The following is a 17,345-nucleotide window of genomic DNA, read 5'->3' as shown; positions in this document are numbered from 1 at the left end:
TCCAATGGGAGCTCAGCTCCCTCATCCAATCCAGTCATACATGTAATTAATAATTTTACAAATTCAACACTATATTATATTATAGACTCAAATTAATTAAAATACTCCTAACACATGCGGAGTCTAAAATTTAATTCAATTGTACAAAATACATCAAATACTACTAATTAACCTGCGAAGAAGAAGAGCAGGTTAGTCACAACAAGTAATCCTCCTGTAACCTGGAAAAATAGATAAACAGGAGTGAGCGTTCGACTCAGAGAGTAAAATACTAATTTTAATCACAATTTCTATAGCTAACTAAAGCTAATGCATCCTAAGGCATGTAATGCAACATCATCATAAATTTTCATACAAATCACATCATAGCAATAAAAAGACAATTTGGAACACTCACCCACTCAACACTATGCAAACAGTATATATATGGGAGCTGATCCCCTATACAGCTCTCTTAATCCAACCTCTGCCAGCTAGTATCTCTCAAGCCGGACTTTCGCTTAATAACCCAAATGCGAGGTCCCAGCGAGTGTCTCTCAAGCCGTGTCTATCACGACTTATCCATAAAGGACCGGATCCCAGCGAGTGTCTCTCAAACCGTGTCTACCCGTCCTATCCATATCCAATACCATACCACACGCACTTCAACGCACGCACATTGCTCCAAATTACCACAAACAACATCCATGACACTTCATCAATTATGAATGCAATATAAAATATTCCTAGTGTTTAACTATATAGATACATATTTATAAGTGATGCATGGGCATGCTTGAACATATAATAATATCGAAATTATAATTAAAATTAATATTTTACTCACAGACTTAATCAAGTCATCATGCAAGGCGGAGAAAGAAGGTCATTCCTACTCAACTGACAAATTTCATTACAAATATTTAATATATTTGACTCGATACAAGCTTGGAAAATACCAATGACACCCTAAGTCGTACCGAAAATTCGGCAGAGTCTCTCTATACCTAGGACCTCCCTAACCTAAAAAAGGGTTCAAAATGCACTTCTATATCTACAAACTGCACATCCACAACTCAATCACATCACATGGCCCCTCTTGGGCCTATCCAAACAGTCAACAATCACAATTTGAAAAATTATAATTTAGTCCCTACATTTACCCCTTTTGCAAAAACTACCCAAATAAGCTCTAAAAATTCTAAAACTTTACCCCACTGTCCTTAGCAATATTATAGAGCTAACCAAAAGGAATTATATTTTTCTAACCTACTATGAATATTTTATAGATTTTTAATCGAAATCAAGCACTAGATAATTAAGAAAAATGAGAGTTCGGGTTTACCTATGCCAATTCTGACCCTGGAGACGCGTTTGGGACGTCTAAAAATGGTGGGGTAGCTTATAACCTCGACCCAATTCGAAAACTTTTTCGATAGCCTGTCTGCCGGGCCCGAAGTTGCAGATCCAAGCAACTGTTGAATTTTCACGAATTGAATGTGCTTACGTGAAGCACACAACATGGGGGTTAGTATATAATTTTCACGGAATTTTCTAAGCTCATTTAATACTCTGAATAACACTGTGAAGTCTCGTGGGATCCACCAAAAAACGGTGTCGAAAAAATTTGAAATGGGTATTTTCGCGAAGCTCTCGACGAGTGGAGCACTCCGGTACTTTCGGATTTTTTTGTGAGGTTTATGGTTTTCGAGAAATATAGCCAGAAAGTCAAAATAGGCTAAAACTTTCTGAACAAAAATTGGGTAAACTGCTCGATAGATTTTGGTGTTCTTAGTGTCTATGGAAAACTCTCGAGGTGTAGAAGTGTTTTGGGATAAGACCCAGTCCGATTGGTGGCTGGATTGGTCGGAATAGGGCTGGGAAGGCGAAGCAGCGCGCTGCGAGCATAAGCGCCTTTGGGTGCATTTTTGCGGCACTACAGGCGGCGGCCGGTAAGGGAGAAGGGCTGAGGTAGTGCGCTGGCGAGCTAGGGAGGCTAAGGCGGTAGTGGGGTAGCGAGAGGAGGAGAGAGGAGAGAGAAAATGAGAGAGAGAGGGAGGGTGTCGGGGGTGTGCGAAGAAGAAGAAAGAAAAAGAAAATGGGCCGGTCCGATTCGGCCGGTTCGATTCAAGATAGCCGATGAATTTTTACTCTGCCCTAGGACAAAAAATGAGGCCCAAAAATTTTGAAAAAAATTTCATAAAACTCAAAAAAATTCGTAGAGTCTAAATATATTTTTAGTTTTTGCCACGCGGTCTTTAAATTAATTTTTAAAAATCATCAAAGTTTTATATTTTTGAAAAATCGAACCCGATTTCTAAAATCCAAAAAATTTCAAATAATTTCTCAAAATTTAAATAAAATAAAATATTAATATCTTTCTATAAAATAATTAATTTAAAAATTAGGGTGTTACATATATATATATATATATATATATATATGAACAGTCAAATGATACTCTCTGTGAAAAGATTAATTTGCTTTATAACCAATAATTATTATTATTTATATTAAGTTTTTAATGCTTTTTTATTTTTTAAAATATCATTATTATTTTCATTACAATCTCATTTTTGTGATTTAAATAACTAATTTCTTTATCAATTGATATAATTTGTCCAGTACACTTTTCAATTTTAATATGGTATTAAAATCTGATTTTGGTATTAGAACTTTGGGTTATAGATTTCAGTTTTGTCCATAAGATTGTATAATTGGATCTTGGATTAAGTTAATATTAGGTGTTTCGTAGAGCCAAGGATTGCATTATTGCTTCTAATGTTATGGCTGTAAATAATTCAGTACTGTGGTCGGTAGGGAGGTGTGGATTGTTGAAGTAAATGTAGATGGGGCAGTGAAGGGCATGAGTGGTCCAGCGGAGGTTTGATAGGAGACAGTAGCAGCTGGTCTTGGCGTGTGGGGTTCGCAAAGCGTACGAGTTTGGGTTGTTGTAACATCACGTTTGGCTGTTTATGAATCAATACATCTCTGGCATGGTATAGGAGCCACAGGAACATGAGAGTTGAAATGTGACAGTCAATATGTGCTTTCTTGTTTACAGTGAACCTTCAAGCTTCAACAGATCCTATTATCTTATCTACGAAGGAGTTGATTGCTCAGAGTTGGGTTGGTGCCAGTTTCTCATCATGTCTATCGAGAAGCCTATAAGCGTGCTGATTGGCTTGCTTTCTTTGTGGTCTCTTTACCATTTGGTATTCATCATTTTAATGATCATCTTGAGGGTCGTTGAGTTTTATTAGTTTAGAATTTTACCAAAAAAATAAAAAGAAATTAAGATCCATATTGATGTCAAACTCCTTCAATTAAGAAAAATTTGTATTTGTAGACACAAATCTATTTGAAGAATACATTTATTAAAGGCCACTCCAATGTTGTATTAATCGACTAATCTCTAACGATAGAGCTTACAGGGGAGTCAAATGCAAAGGAAATCAATGAGCTAAACATTAAACAATCAGTTGAATAGGAAAAGAATGACAATGGATTGATAATAACTCATGACCAACTACCAAAAAAAAAATCTAAGGTTAATGCCTAATTATTTAGGAACCACCCGAGATATCAATCCTCTTAAGACATTTAGAACCTCACAAATTTCCCAACGTTTTTCAGTAGAATCATTGCAGCTGACTAGTTCCAGGACATGAATACCACAATAGATGAATATATTTCAAAGCTGATTATGACTTGACAGTAACACTAAGGATGTGCAAGGTTCTCGGATTCTAAACCGAATCAAATAATCGTATTAAATCTATAGAAATGTATCGAACCAAAATTATTATAAAATTTTAGTTTGATTCTGATTTTTCACTAAAAACTGAACCGGAACCATACCAAACTGTAATTAAATTTATACAAATGTTTTTTTTATGTTTTTTTAGATATATTATATATATATATTTATACATGTATATTTAATTATAAATTAAATACAACATAATATTATATTTTATTTTTCTTTATTTTCTTAATAATTTTAGTAATAAATACATTAAATTACTTTATAATTCTTAATTATAAATGTATTTTATACTATATATATATATATATATGTTAATTCATAATTATATTTATATCTTATAATTAAATATTACATAAGTAATAAATGATTAAAATGTATATTATTATACTACTATATTAGATAATATATTTAATTCTAAATTATATATGCACTTTATAATTAACGATTATATAATTTATAAAATAGTTAAAGGATATATTATATAATATATTACGTATTAATAATCTAATTCAAAACTTAAATGCTAATTCAAATATGACTTTTTTAAGGAAATAAGTATATAAATTATTTTAAAAATTGAGAACCAAATTAAAACCGTACCAAACCTAATTGGAACTGAAAAATCGAGAACTATATTAAGTTAGAACCAAAACAATGAAGAACTTAACTGAAACCGTACTAAAATTTCAATTCAATTTCTGTTCTTTAGCAAATCCCAAATCTAACCAGAACCGCATACTCCTAAGTAACACAGATACCAAAGACTTAGTATATTAGGCAAAACCCAAATAGAAATTCATGCTAATATTTTGGTGATTCAAGGAAACGCTCAATTTTTCTCACGTTATGCTCAAGGGAACAGTGCCTTCACTCCTTCTATATAAACCCTAGCAAAGGATATCTTTCATCTATGTAGAAAACTTAAGCAAGAATTAACAATGGCAGATCAAGAACAGCCAAAGTGGGAAGGAAAGACTTCTGCACAGCTAGCAGGCCTCAAGGCAGAACAAGTGTGGCCTCTTTTAGAAGACTTCTTTGGCCTAAACAAGTGGTTCCCAACTCTCACCACTTGCCTTCCTGTGGAGGGCATCTCTGGCCAACCTGGGTGCTTGCGTTACTGTGCTGGTTTTAAAACACCGGTTGATAACATTAATGGCGAGGTCATGAACTGGACCAAGCAGAAACTATTGTCCATTGACCCAAGAGAAATGGTGTTTAGCTATTCCATTATAGATGGGAATGTTGGGTTCCACGGATATGTGTCGACTGTTAAAGTGATAGCAAAAGAAGATGGCTGCGAGATTGAGTGGAAATATGAAGTTGAGCCTGTACAAGGCTGGACACTGGAGCACTTAGATTCTTTTATCGCCTCAGGTTTACAAGTTATGGCCAAGAGAATGGCGGAAGCTCTCCAAGCTTGAGTCCATTGTCCACACGTATCTGTTCTTATATTTACAGTGAATTTGTGCTTTCAGTTCATAATACCACCTGAAAGTACTGTACATCAATTGAAATAAAGCCAATTATGCTTTTCATTTTGTTGTCAATTGGTGCTTTTCTCTATATCTAGATTCTGTTCAATCACGGATTGTCTAATGCTTTTTTGTGAGTCCATAAACCTGTAATTTAACCCTAAAAGATTTCCCACAATCTTTGATTAAAGAATATGTAAGGGGAGATCATTTAATCAGATATTTAGTATTACTCCCTTTTTATGAACAGATACTAAAAGATTTGGCAAAGTAATAAAAAGCTTTCTAATGATAAAACTAATAAATTATATGGAGAGAGAGAGATTCTCAATTCTGTTCCTGAAATATGACTTTCATATGAAGAAATAAATTGAACGGGAGATTCAACTCCCTGTAACTGTGGAAAAAGCTGTATATGTTCCTGCTTCTGAGTCCTGATTTTGTTTTTCTTAAGCATGGCTGTTCAAGTAGAAAAAAAGATGGGAAGGCATAGTTAGTGCCAAACTACATGATTGTGATTTTGATCAAATGATTGCAAGGTTGAGCAAAGTTCCAACCAAATTTCAGGAGTTAACCCATTCAACAAGGAAGACCGAAACATCAAAAGTAATAAACCAAACATGAACTGCTCTTGGACACTGAAAAAAAGAGATGAGCAATTCTCTCAAGTTCACCACAGAAGTTGTACCATTGGCGCCTGCTATGCGTCCTGTAGGATCATTTCCTCCATTGAGCAAAGGAAGAGAGCCGAGGGAACGCCGTCCATCAATGACCATACAACAACCTCAGTATCCTGTGCACTTATGTCATAAAATCTCCAATACGCATTTGCGAAAGTGAAAACCTAAAACATTAACAATTTGAAATGATTTACTGTATGAGGAAAATTTTTTTTTTTTTCAAACAGAAGCATCCTCGTATACAAGACTTATGCAGAGAATGGAAATCAGAAAGAAATGAGATTACCAAGAGAGAGGAAGGCTGAGGAGAACGGAGGGAGAAGTGTCTTTATTTTGCAGTTTGGCTCTCTAACTTGTGGTTCACTTGCAGACTGCAAGAGGTTTTGTGGTTTAGGAGGGAAAAGAAGGCCATGGTTGTAGATAGACTGTTGTTAAAGAAGAGCTAGTTGTTGTTGTTTAAGCCTTTGGTGCTGCATTTTTTGGCGTTATAAAATAAAAAATCAATGTGTTTGTTTCTCGCGAAAAGTTGGTGCTTTCTTTTCTCTATTTTTCTGAACAGAGAAAAAGAAAAAAAAAAAAAAGAAAATGAAAGGATCAGGAAAGGAGTTTTTTTAATTATTAGATAATTATTATTCAATAGGATTATTTTTATGCATTTGTTTTCGTTTCATTGACTTGCCACTTCATTTAAAATTTTTGTTAAAAATTAAGAATTTTAAAATATTTTTATAGCATTTGAACCATTTAAAAATTTGATAAGCGAATAATTTTATTTTGGTAAAATTATATTATTTTTAAAAAAATAATTTAAAAAAATTATCTTCTGAATTTTATTAATTTTATTAAAATATAAAAATATTTATATATATATAATTTATTATTAGTTTAATATTATAATTAAATAATAAATTTTTTTATGAAAAATATTTTTTAAAAAATAATTTACATGAAAAATATATTTTATATTCAAGTTATTTTTCTCAAAATTAGTGAAACCTAAATTTTTCATGGAAAAAATAAATAAAGCTTTGAAAAAAATAGACGAAAAATTATCTTTTTATCCTTTAATGTACAAAAATTAATTTAAAATTAAATTTAATATATTTTAATTATAAGAATTTCAAAATAATAAAATAATTTTTCTTAAATTATTTTTTTGACAGTAGTTCAAATAATTTTTTGAAAAAAAAGTTTTTTTAACCCAAAGCCTTAATGCTAAACAAGACTTAAAATTTGTTTTAAGACTCTAAAAGCCTTCAAAACACTATACATATCATCCCCAGAAACTTGAATTTGAAAAACCTTTAAAATATATTTACAGGCAAGAGTGCTTATTCAACTTCATTCTTCCTTGAACCTCCAAACATCAAAGTGCTTTAAGACTTGCTGAAATATGACTTAAATCGAACTCGATAACTTTATAAAATTTAACTAAATAAATTTTATCATCATCAAATCAATGATCTTTAAAGCTAACGAGGCTAACAGGTCTGATCATAAATTCAGACCCTCCCTATCCAGAGCATCAACAAAAACTCTGAGCAGAAGATTTTGATTACAAGTGGAGAGAGCACAGGAATTAAATAATTTCAATCTGATTACAATTTTGGTATCCCAAGGATTTGATGGAGGTTCAAAAATCTGGCTGGAAGCCAGTACCTGTGAGGTAAGGTAACCATTAATTTCAAGTGAAAAGATCATAGATGAACAATAACATACAACTATGAACAACTACAAATGAATTATACAATCATTTTCACAGTTTCTCTTGATATGATAATACATCTCAGTACAAGTGTGGCAGTTTCCAGGGCCTTTGTCAGCTCAAATCTTCCGTCAGCACGTTAAATCACCTATGAAACCAGGGTCACCCGTGCAAGGTCAACCAATTGGAAAAGGCATTCCATGCACAAGATGCATCAATGATGAAGCAATTTACTCTCCAGTGGTCGAAAGCACAAGCAAGAGATAACCTTGGGGCTAAAAGTTTCTTGAGCCAGAAAATGTTTCATGCTGCTCTCTTTTTCTGTATTTCCAAAACTAAAAGTTCTACAAGTTGTCTTCTATTTCATCTGGTACGTGAAGCTTTTCAATAGCAGCCTGTTAGAGTAATGAAGAAATGAGAACCGTCGAACGGAATATAACACTGCACTAACAGAATAGCTAAAAAAGAAGCGCACTCCATATCCAAAGTTAAAAGTTCAGAATTTTAGAACTGTGAAGTTAAAAAAAAGAAAACAATATAAACAATATACCATAGCTCAAATAAAAGAAACCATAATAACTGCATATAAGGCGCTCATCCAGTTTTGATTTAACACACTGATAAACACTCGGTAAACATTTTCCAGTATAAAAAGTTTCATGCTCCGACAAATAGATTGCTTAAAAAATAAGACCCAGATCAGTTTCTTAAAAAACTATACATACCCATCAATTGCAGAAAGAATTGAAATGAAAAAAGGCAATCACCTTAATTGTAGCAACATCAGTTGCAGATGGTTTCAAATCCAAAGCAAGACCAAAATGAAGCATTGCCTTCTCATGCATGTTACGCCTCTTATATATCTTACCCATTAAAGCATATACACTACTTTCACGAGGGGCATAATCTTTAAGCTCTTCTAGAACTTCAAGAGCTTCATCAAAACTTTCCAAGCTCACAAGTATATTTGCCTTTTGATACATGGGAAGAGGGTTCTTCTTATCAGCTAAAATTGCCCTCTCCATCATCGCCAGAGCTTCCTCATTTTTCTGTATATTTATCAAAACAATTTCAGACAGCTGTAGACGATCATTAGTTATGTATTCCAGAATATAAAACCAATATACCAAGTGGTTTGACCTTTAAGGCATGCAAAGCTGTCCCAAGATAAGACATTATAACAGAAGAACGAGGATTTATTTGAAAAGCCTTCTGGAAGTGATGCTCCGAAAACTCGAATTTCTCTTGCCGAAGATAAACCATCCCAAGGCCATACCAAGAGTTATAATGTCTAGCATCAATCCGTAGAGCACTCTGGTAACTCTTAATTCCATTCTCAAAATCCTCCAAAGCTACATATCTGCAGCAGAAATTAAATTGCCACAAAATATATATAATATATAATAAGCACAAATCAACTGTCAAAATACAGAAAATTTTACCTTTCAAAAATTTCACACATTAGTTAGATCATGATGTTTTTGGGAGTAGAAGAGGGAGTGACTTACTCATGACCACAAAGAGTGTGTGCATATGCAAATCTTGAATTAAGCTGCACAGCCCGCTGAAAATTTTTTAGAGCAGTTTCATGGTCTTTTTGCAAACTATAGCAATTTCCCATGGCACACCTGCGTGTCCATTCAATCAACAAAAAAATGACGATCATTATTCATTAGATAAGTAGCACAATGCAGTCACTAATGCAACCAGTCAACAAGTGGCAATGGAGCTACTAATGTTGTACCTTGGTTTTTGAAAAAAAAAAAGAGGGTGGGGTGACTAAATTATTATTTGTATTATGTGAAAACAATTATAATATATTAAATAATCTCCAAAGATTATCGAACTTTAAAAATAGACATTTTCTAGCCTATTTGACATTGCGTTTGGAGGTCCGAAACTATTTTTCTGAATAAAAACACAATTTTAGATACTGTTGAAAAAAACAGTTTAGAAAAAGTTGTTTTATTATTTTAGTGTTATTATGACTAAAACTTATCAAATTTAATTTTAAATTATTTTTTAATACTCTCTAACTAATATATCTAAAAAATTGATTTTCTTAACAGCAATTCCAACTGTAATACCAAATAGGTTCTTCATTTACATTTATTAAAAAACTCAAATTAAAAACTAAAGGTAGATATAACAATATAGAGAGCATTTATTGGACATGACCTACCATGATTGAGGAGCCAAGCGATCAGTTGATATCAGCTCTTGAGCCAAGTAACTTAACTTCATGTCCTCCTTTAAATGCTGCAACAAATGTAAGAATACTTTCTGATGAAGCAAGTAATTGATATACAGGAAATAGCATGATCCCAGCCTCAAGCATCACAACTGAAGATAACCACTTAAAGAGAGCATTCTAGGGAAAAAAAATCAATATCTGGATTTTCAATAGTTGGTAGAGACCACAGAGCAGGCATCCCCTTACAGTATAAGTATGTTGCACCAGTGACAAGCTACAGTGATGCAGCAGGAAAGGTGCAAAAAGAAGGGAGGGAAAAGAGAGGGAGGGTGGAGGGGGAGGGAGCATTGAAGCTAAAAGGAAAACAGCATGCTGTGGAACACATATTGTACATAATAGTTAATGTGCTGGGAATGACCATCATGAACCAGTTTCAATTATAGTGACTTTCTTTCTTCCCCTGACCGAGGCAGAGACAAAAACAAGATAAAAACGGGTATATTAACAATAACCTCCTGAGGAAAAAGGATAAACTGAACTCACATATAGAACAGTAGAATATATATCCAATCCTTCTAAACTGTAAGGCGATGCTTGACGGGCAAGACTGAAAATCCTAGCGGCTTCTAAATAATCTACTAATTCAAAATATGCTTTTCCAACCTGCATATGAACATGCCAAGTAGCACATCAAATCTGAATAAGAATAAATTGTAGTACTAAAATCATTTGGGGAGACAATGTATGGGAATGGAGAGAGAGAGAGAGAGAGAGAGAGAGAGAGAGGCAACGAAGAAGCTATAGCAGTTGTCCCACCATCCAATCATATGTATTGACAAAATATATTTTGTGATGAAAACGATAAAATGGGGAAACAGAACTAAGTTCTAAAAAAATAGAAAGAAAAAGGGAACAATCTATTAAATTACAGAAAGGCAATTGATTCAAACAAGGTTTTCTGTTTTTACACAAAAATCCTCAGGTAAAAAGAGAGATTAACAGTTGATATTACCTGGGAAAGAACCCAGCCTGTATTATAATGCTTGAGCGGAAGTTTCATATAGATATCCAGTGCATCCTGTCATACCAAGATGCAGCTTAGACAATCATTAGTCCAAGAAAAATGAGTACTAACTTTTTTTTTTTTTCAGCAACCACTATTTATACCTGGCACCTGTACAAGCAGGAAAGTCTGTAGCCATCTCCAAGAACTCTCAAGAGGCCTAATATTTCTGAAGCACCACTTAAAACCTTTGAGGCACTTATGATAACTCCACCAACTGGTAAAGATGCTGCTTCTGTTTCAAGAGATCTAGCATCACCAGAGGGTGATGAGGCAGAATTTGTTGTTGTAACATTTGCATGTGAATCATCAAACGTTTCATTGCGTATCCCTTAATAAGAGAACATTTAAAATTTTTTTAAAAAAAAACTTAGATAAATAGTAATTGAGAAGCTACTAGCAGGAAAGGAGTATTATGGAAGAAGAAAAATAACAGCTACAAAAAGCAAGGATATCCTATGAAATTAGTGCATTTAAAATAAAATAAAATAAAATAAAATAAACAAATAAGACAAGCTTGGCAATGCAAAGCACTCAACTCATACTGAAAGGTCAGCCAGTCATTCTTTCATTTTTATGTTAGTGCATATTGATTGCTTAGAAGGTCAAATAAAATTTGACCTCTAACTTACAGTGCATGAAACATCAGAGAAAAGGCAACATCTGTAGAACTTAGGAGAGTTTTTAGCAGGTGTGAATTAAAGCAACTAGGAGTCTAGGATGACACAGTTACCACTAACAAAACTCGTTTTCTTATGCTATTACAGTTTTGCAAAAGAAATTTTCAGCCTTCTTGAATATTAACACTGAAGCATAAATCCTCTAATTAGTGAAAGGTAAGAAGAATCATTACCTTCATCGCAATTTTCATTGCCCCACAACTGTCCCTTACGAACTGTAACAGACCTAAGTGTCATAGAGCTCAATTTAGAACCACCAAGATACTTAGAAGAATTGCTAATTCCATTCCCTGCCACCAAAGTGGAACTTGCATTTGAGTTGGCCCCCGCTTCAGCAGCAAGTCTTGTACTTCTTCTAGGCCCAGAATCAGAAAACAACCTCCCAGAAATCTGAAAACTAGTTAGAGAAACTTATATAGAAATATGGAAATCAAAAAACGAAGGAAAAGTACATTTAATATAGAACAATGTATATTAATCACAAGTTTCACAAACTAGCGTATAGATGGATGTCTCACAAATAAGATACTGGAAAAATAACTGGTCAAAATAACCACAAGCTATTCAATAAAAGGGAACCCTAGAATGCATAGATAAAATCAAACACTCAGACCGAATTGATTTAACCAAAAAGAAATATACTTGAAGATACATGAACAGGTTCAACCAAGAGTCTAGAGTTACAGGACACAAAATAGCCAGTGAACTGATGGTTAATAACATCAGCCAAACAAAGAAAATAGTCTCAGGGTTACCCATAAAGACAAATTAAAGTAGAAAATTTCAATTCCAACAAATTGCACAAATAGAAAAGGCACTTATAAAATATACAAAATTTCCAAGGTTATATATTTGGTTCCTATCACCAAAAAGAAAAAAAAAAGTATATAACAAGATTTGTAATTTACCTATTCTATCTAGCATTTGAATGTAGAAGCTAACAAGATTCTTCCCAGTCAATGCACACCTAACATTCAAACAAAAGTTTGCACAAACTTCCAGTTTTTGTGCCATATAAATTTGCTCAACGAATGGGAGACTAGAATACAACATTATGCTATTTGGAATTCAACAAATTATTACAATTTCTAATCATGGAAAGCATATTAAAAACATAAAAACTTACAAGTTAGGATCATAAGATATACTAGAAGGAAGAAGGGAGGAAGGAAAGCAGAGAGTTTAAGTTTTAACCTTCCGTAATTTCCCTTCATCAACAAATTTTCTTCTAGGGGCTTGAATATTAGAGTTCACAATTGACCTTGGGGAGTTATCAGCACCAAGCGTGGTAGTGTTTGGACCATTTGGCTGTGCATTTCTACACAAAGGTGGCGGGGCAACACCTGACAACTGCAAAATGTAGAGGATTGCAGACCAATGGTTAAAACTGTACACTGGGAAATACATACAAAACTTGAGGGTGATCAATGAGCCTTTGAAAACAGAACCAAACTAAAGAGAAGTCTATGCCATAATGCTGTCAAAATTAATAAGAGATAGGTTATTCTCTATAAAAGATTAGAAGTAAGTTGGTCATTGATTCAAAACAAAAGATAGCAGATTAACTTGCCTTAAAGTGAAAATAGAAAAGTAAATGCAAATCACTGTAAACGTATAATTAACTGATGATTTGACATAATTCATGTTGTCATACCTGTGTGGTCATTGGTGAAGGAGTGTTATAAAATGGTAAGTTTGGAGGACCACCATTAGTAGGTTGATTTACAGCTCCTCCTAATGTTGCAGCTCCAGGAACATCTCTAAGGTTATTGCATTGAGCATGCTTCAACTGCCTTGGACTAACATCTTCTGAGCCAACATTTCTAGTGGAGGGTAAATTACGATCCTCATGGGAGATATGCATGTTTTGGGAAGCTGGTGCATGGTTTATGTACTGCTTTTGAATGCAAAGAGCAGCTGCTTCACCAAAAAATGCAGTTGCCTCTTCAGCAGCACCTAGAACATTCAAAAAGGGAAGGCTTTTACGTAAGTCGATGAGAATATATTAAAACAGGAAAGGATTACTTAAATTAAGTGGGGAAAAATATATATGCAGTAAGAAAATGAAACTATAGTTCTCAACTAGAAAGAATTTTTCTAATTCAGACACAGGACAGAAAAGAAAATAGAGCCAAATGGGTGTTAGTTGAACAAACCTAATATGCACAGCTCCTCATATGCAGCCCAGAGTAAAGGATCTAGAGCCAAAGCCTGCTTGAAGTGGTGAATGGCACTTTTCTGTCTATCAGTATACCTGAGCCACAAACTTTTATGTGTTAGGATCTGATATATAAATATATGTCATATGAACTAGAAAGAAATAGCATATCAATAGATCACTAAATAAAATAATAAAAAAAGATTGTCAATAATTATGCTGGTTCAGAAATTCAAACATGATGCTATACGCCTATGCCCTTAACATTTCATTTCAGGAAGGTGTTAAAGAAAAGTTATGAATAGAACTTTTGATTATTATTATAAGGTTTTTCAAGATACACCTACTGTTCTACAGCTTCTAAAAGGAAAACATATAGTTCAACACAATGAGATTTCAGCAACCAGTAAAAATCTCATGCAGCACCGTGATTCTGCCACTAGCTGAAGTAATGTTTCAAGGTAACAAAAAGCAAAAGTGATATGTTACTTTTCTTCTTTTTTTTTTTTTTTTCTTTGAGTTAAATGTAAATTCAGTCCCACTGTTAAAGTGGAAGTTTAAGCCACCTTCAGAAAGGGATAACCCAATAAGGTTGTCTCTATTCCCTAACTTGCACTTAAAATCTATCAAGCAAAAAAGCAACAGAATTCTGAGGGTTAAAACAATATCTTTAAGAAAAGGAATGAACAACCTGTGAATAAGCCCAAGAAGGTAATGCCCAGCTGCATTATTTGGAACCTGCACAGAGAAGATGGACAAAAGTGAGCAAGTGTTCCTCTTCCAGGAAAGGACCTCAACAAGCACAAACTAAAACCAGGCATAGGGCAATAATAACTTTCAAGATTTCAAGCATACAGAGATCTTAAATTCATGCCATGGACTTCTTGTGAAAACAATTAAACTATGAGGAATCTTTTTATCTTTATGTATGCACACTACATCTTATAGACACAATATAATAAAAATGATAATGAAGATATTTAATTCTTTTTCGAGTAAAATACATTTTATAAATGGGAAATGGCAGGTAAGTGTTTTCTGTGTGAACAATCTCGCAAGTACCTCTGCATTAGGCTCATTAGCAGGACATAATGCTGCTTCAGCTTCATTTAGAAGATCCATCTGAAAGCATGATATTGCAAACAAGTAGCGGGATTGAGCCATTTGTGTGCCTTCAAGTAATAATGGACAAAGAAGAAGAAAGATGCATAAATAAGCAACACTTTTATGAATCAATTGCAACAAAGAAATGGTAAATCCAAACAGGAAAAAAATCAATGATTAGATATAACCAAGATTATTTGAAGTCAACAAAAAGCTGACAAATGGTAAAATGGAAAACTTGTAGTATATTACCTTTTAGAATATGATATGCGGAGTAAGCTTGATTATTTTGCAAATAGCATCCAGCTAACAACTGTAAATTTGTCTGCACATAGGAAAAATTGGCCATTTAGGGATCAAGCAAACTAAGTAAAATGAAAATATTATAAATGAGAGAGCTCTTCTTGCATAGCGTTGCACCTTTCACTAAGAAAACATAATCATTCAGCAGCACAAATATTTGAGGAAAAATGCTAGTGTAATATACTGACAGATGCCATTCCCAAAATGAGGTCACAAATGAACTTTTATTATCAACTAAAAATCCAATTTTGCTTGGGTATCTTCAGAACGTTACATCATCAATTTGCCTAATGCTGCAGTGAAGTAAGCAGCCTGTCATGTAAACCGTCCAAGCCTCCAAAGAAAAACTTCTTTGGTTTCTCACTCACGCAAGATTTCATAACTTACAAGAGTTATTCAACTCTAGTTCTTTCAACTTCAAATACAAAATAACCAATTTTTCCAGCAGAATATGAAAAACACACGTAGTGTAGTTCCTCTAGAAGCAGTAACTACAATGAGATCCTTTTTTTGTTAATGACCAAGCAAATCAAACCTTTATTTGGATTTATAACTATAATCAATCTTTTTAGCTTTGTCAATTATACAAAACCTTTCACGTTGGTTTTCAAGCATGCGTTAAAATTCTCAAATTCCTAATAAGACCGTTTTATCAAAAAAATCTTCATGTTTGCATTTGATATGGCATGTGTCAAATTTGTTAAAAAAAATTATTATTTAATATTTTAAAATACAATCAATAGAAAACAGAAATCTTGATCTTTTCATTGCATTTTTTCTCCCCATAATGCTTAATAATATTTTTATACACAAAATATATATAATAACGCCAACAATTTGGGAGTTCTTGTCCTATCTTCTTCAAGTTACAAGTTTGGCTATAATCAACATCAATGTGAAAGATTGTATATATAATTGATAAATTAAAAACATTGGCTATAATTTCAAATTTTACAGAAAGTTTTGAATATTATTTAGTTATTGATTCTTTTCTTTTTTTTTACTAAAATTCCAAAAAAATAAAAAGAATGAGGGCTAGTTAGAGTTCCAGGTCCCAAATCATTTAGTCCCTTCAATGCCGTAGCTCGCCTGAAAATTTCACTTTCTACCTATTAATGAGATTATCCATGCATTTACAATCATTACAATATACAAATACGAGCAGCTTTTGTAATAGTTTCTATTTTCAAGATATTTCTAAAAAAAGAACTTAAATCATAGCAAAATGAAAATGTTCAAAACTAATTAGCGGCATAAATAGCTAAAATTATTAAAAACACACCAGAAGCCGATCTCATAGGTTAACAATTATGCTCTTATTGCTTTGCCAAGAAACAGCAAGAAAGAAGCACAGCAAGTGAAAATACACATCTACCTACTGTTCTTTTGGAAAAGAAAAATCTATTTTATTTTCCTGCGATTTCTCAGTGGCCAAACAGAATGCCTCAAAAATTCTTTAAAAAAATAAAAATCAGAACTTTTAAGGAGAATGGTACCTCAGAAGGGAACTCGGCACATAGACGCTCGCACATAAAAATGGCGTTTCGGTACATGAAATGCCTGAGACTGTTGTTTACACAGTCTACCAGTATCGCTTCCATGGCTTCGATTCAGAGAGGGACAGAGGGAGAGAGCCAGAAAGAGGGATTTTTCTTTCGGGGGTTCTTTAGGTTCAAAATCTGATGGCACGTGCATATGCTGCCTTTTCAAATAATTCTCACGTGACTTTGATTTGTGCTAACCCTTTTGTTGGGAAAAAACCACGACAGGTCGTTTGTAGATTCTACTGACTTCATATCTTTATTAAATTTTATTAAAATACAGATATTTAAAATTTAAGATTTATTTGAGTTTTTAACGTAAATGGTGTCATTTAAAAATTATATTTTTATTTTTATTTTTATTTTATTTAAATTTAAAATATAAATATATAATATTCAAACAAAGTTAAAAAAAAAAAATTCTTAATTCAAGCTTTTTGTTCTAATTTATAATTAAGAGTGGGTGAAAAATTGGCACGCAAGTTTCAAGATGATAGGAAGAATATAAGAATTTGGGGAGACACGGGCTCAATACATGAATATATGGAATTTTGGTGATTGGGTAGGAGCATCTAGTCTAACATACCATCTTATTATGTTGCTCTAACGATGAGCATGTGAGTGTGTGGGCGTAAATTTGGTTCAATTCCAGGAAGTTGGTGCAGTTTGATTACTGGATTGCTACATTGAAAGATGC

The 17,345-nt window shown here is 33.3% G+C and overlaps 2 protein-coding genes and 1 long non-coding RNA gene across 5 annotated transcripts; 1 reads left to right on the top strand and 2 right to left on the bottom strand.

Moving 5' to 3' along the window:
- The first annotated feature begins 4,538 nt into the window (after positions 1-4,538).
- On the top strand, positions 4,539-5,283 carry LOC110636347 (lachrymatory-factor synthase). Its single transcript, XM_021786005.2, has one exon. The coding sequence runs from the start codon at positions 4,687-4,689 to the stop codon at positions 5,167-5,169; it is 483 nt and encodes a 160-aa protein (XP_021641697.2). The 5' UTR covers positions 4,539-4,686; the 3' UTR covers positions 5,170-5,283.
- Positions 5,284-5,551: 268 nt separating this feature from the next.
- On the bottom strand, positions 5,552-6,476 carry LOC110636348 (uncharacterized). The gene is made up of 2 exons (XR_002491330.2): positions 6,187-6,476; positions 5,552-6,064 (listed from the first exon to the last, which is right to left on the bottom strand). It is a non-coding gene; the product is annotated as an uncharacterized LOC110636348 (long non-coding RNA).
- Positions 6,477-7,438: 962 nt separating this feature from the next.
- On the bottom strand, positions 7,439-16,781 carry LOC110636381 (cell division cycle protein 27 homolog B). 3 transcript variants are annotated; one of them, XM_058129679.1, is made up of 16 exons: positions 16,604-16,781; positions 15,057-15,129; positions 14,763-14,872; positions 14,392-14,438; positions 13,699-13,796; positions 13,197-13,498; positions 12,737-12,892; positions 11,716-11,932; positions 10,967-11,193; positions 10,812-10,877; positions 10,343-10,462; positions 9,788-9,864; positions 9,114-9,233; positions 8,746-8,965; positions 8,373-8,654; positions 7,439-8,000 (listed from the first exon to the last, which is right to left on the bottom strand). In XM_058129679.1, exons 1-16 carry the CDS (start codon positions 16,706-16,708, stop codon positions 7,950-7,952), a joined length of 2,271 nt encoding a protein of 756 aa, XP_057985662.1. In that variant the 5' UTR covers positions 16,709-16,781; the 3' UTR covers positions 7,439-7,949. The 3 variants fall into 3 exon arrangements, with proteins under 3 accessions (XP_057985662.1, XP_021641750.2, XP_057985663.1); XM_021786058.2 differs by lacking the exon at positions 10,343-10,462; XM_058129680.1 differs by lacking the exon at positions 16,604-16,781 and having other exon boundaries at positions 14,763-14,822; positions 15,057-15,121.
- Between the last annotated feature and the right edge of the window lie 564 nt (positions 16,782-17,345).

The sequence above is a fragment of the Hevea brasiliensis genome, chromosome 11 (genome assembly GCF_030052815.1).
Source record: "Hevea brasiliensis isolate MT/VB/25A 57/8 chromosome 11, ASM3005281v1, whole genome shotgun sequence".
Taxonomy (NCBI): Eukaryota; Viridiplantae; Streptophyta; class Magnoliopsida; order Malpighiales; family Euphorbiaceae; genus Hevea; species Hevea brasiliensis.
The sequence above is the reverse complement of the archived record's forward strand: the minus strand, read 5'-3'. Positions and strand labels throughout refer to the sequence as shown.

Bases quoted from the DNA above. Each gene is read 5' to 3' on its own strand.
- LOC110636347 (XM_021786005.2), top strand. From the start codon at position 4,687: ATGGCAGATCAAGAACAGCCAAAGTGGGAAGGAAAGACTTCTGCACAG.
- LOC110636381 (XM_058129679.1), bottom strand. From the start codon at position 16,708: ATGGAAGCGATACTGGTAGACTGTGTAAACAACAGTCTCAGGCATTTC. The intron at 15,130-16,603 runs GTACCATTCTCC...TCCTATGTGCAG, and splicing joins GTGCCGAGTTCCCTTCTGAG to ACAAATTTACAGTTGTTAGC. The intron at 14,873-15,056 runs GTAATATACTAC...TATTACTTGAAG, and splicing joins CGCATATCATATTCTAAAAG to GCACACAAATGGCTCAATCC.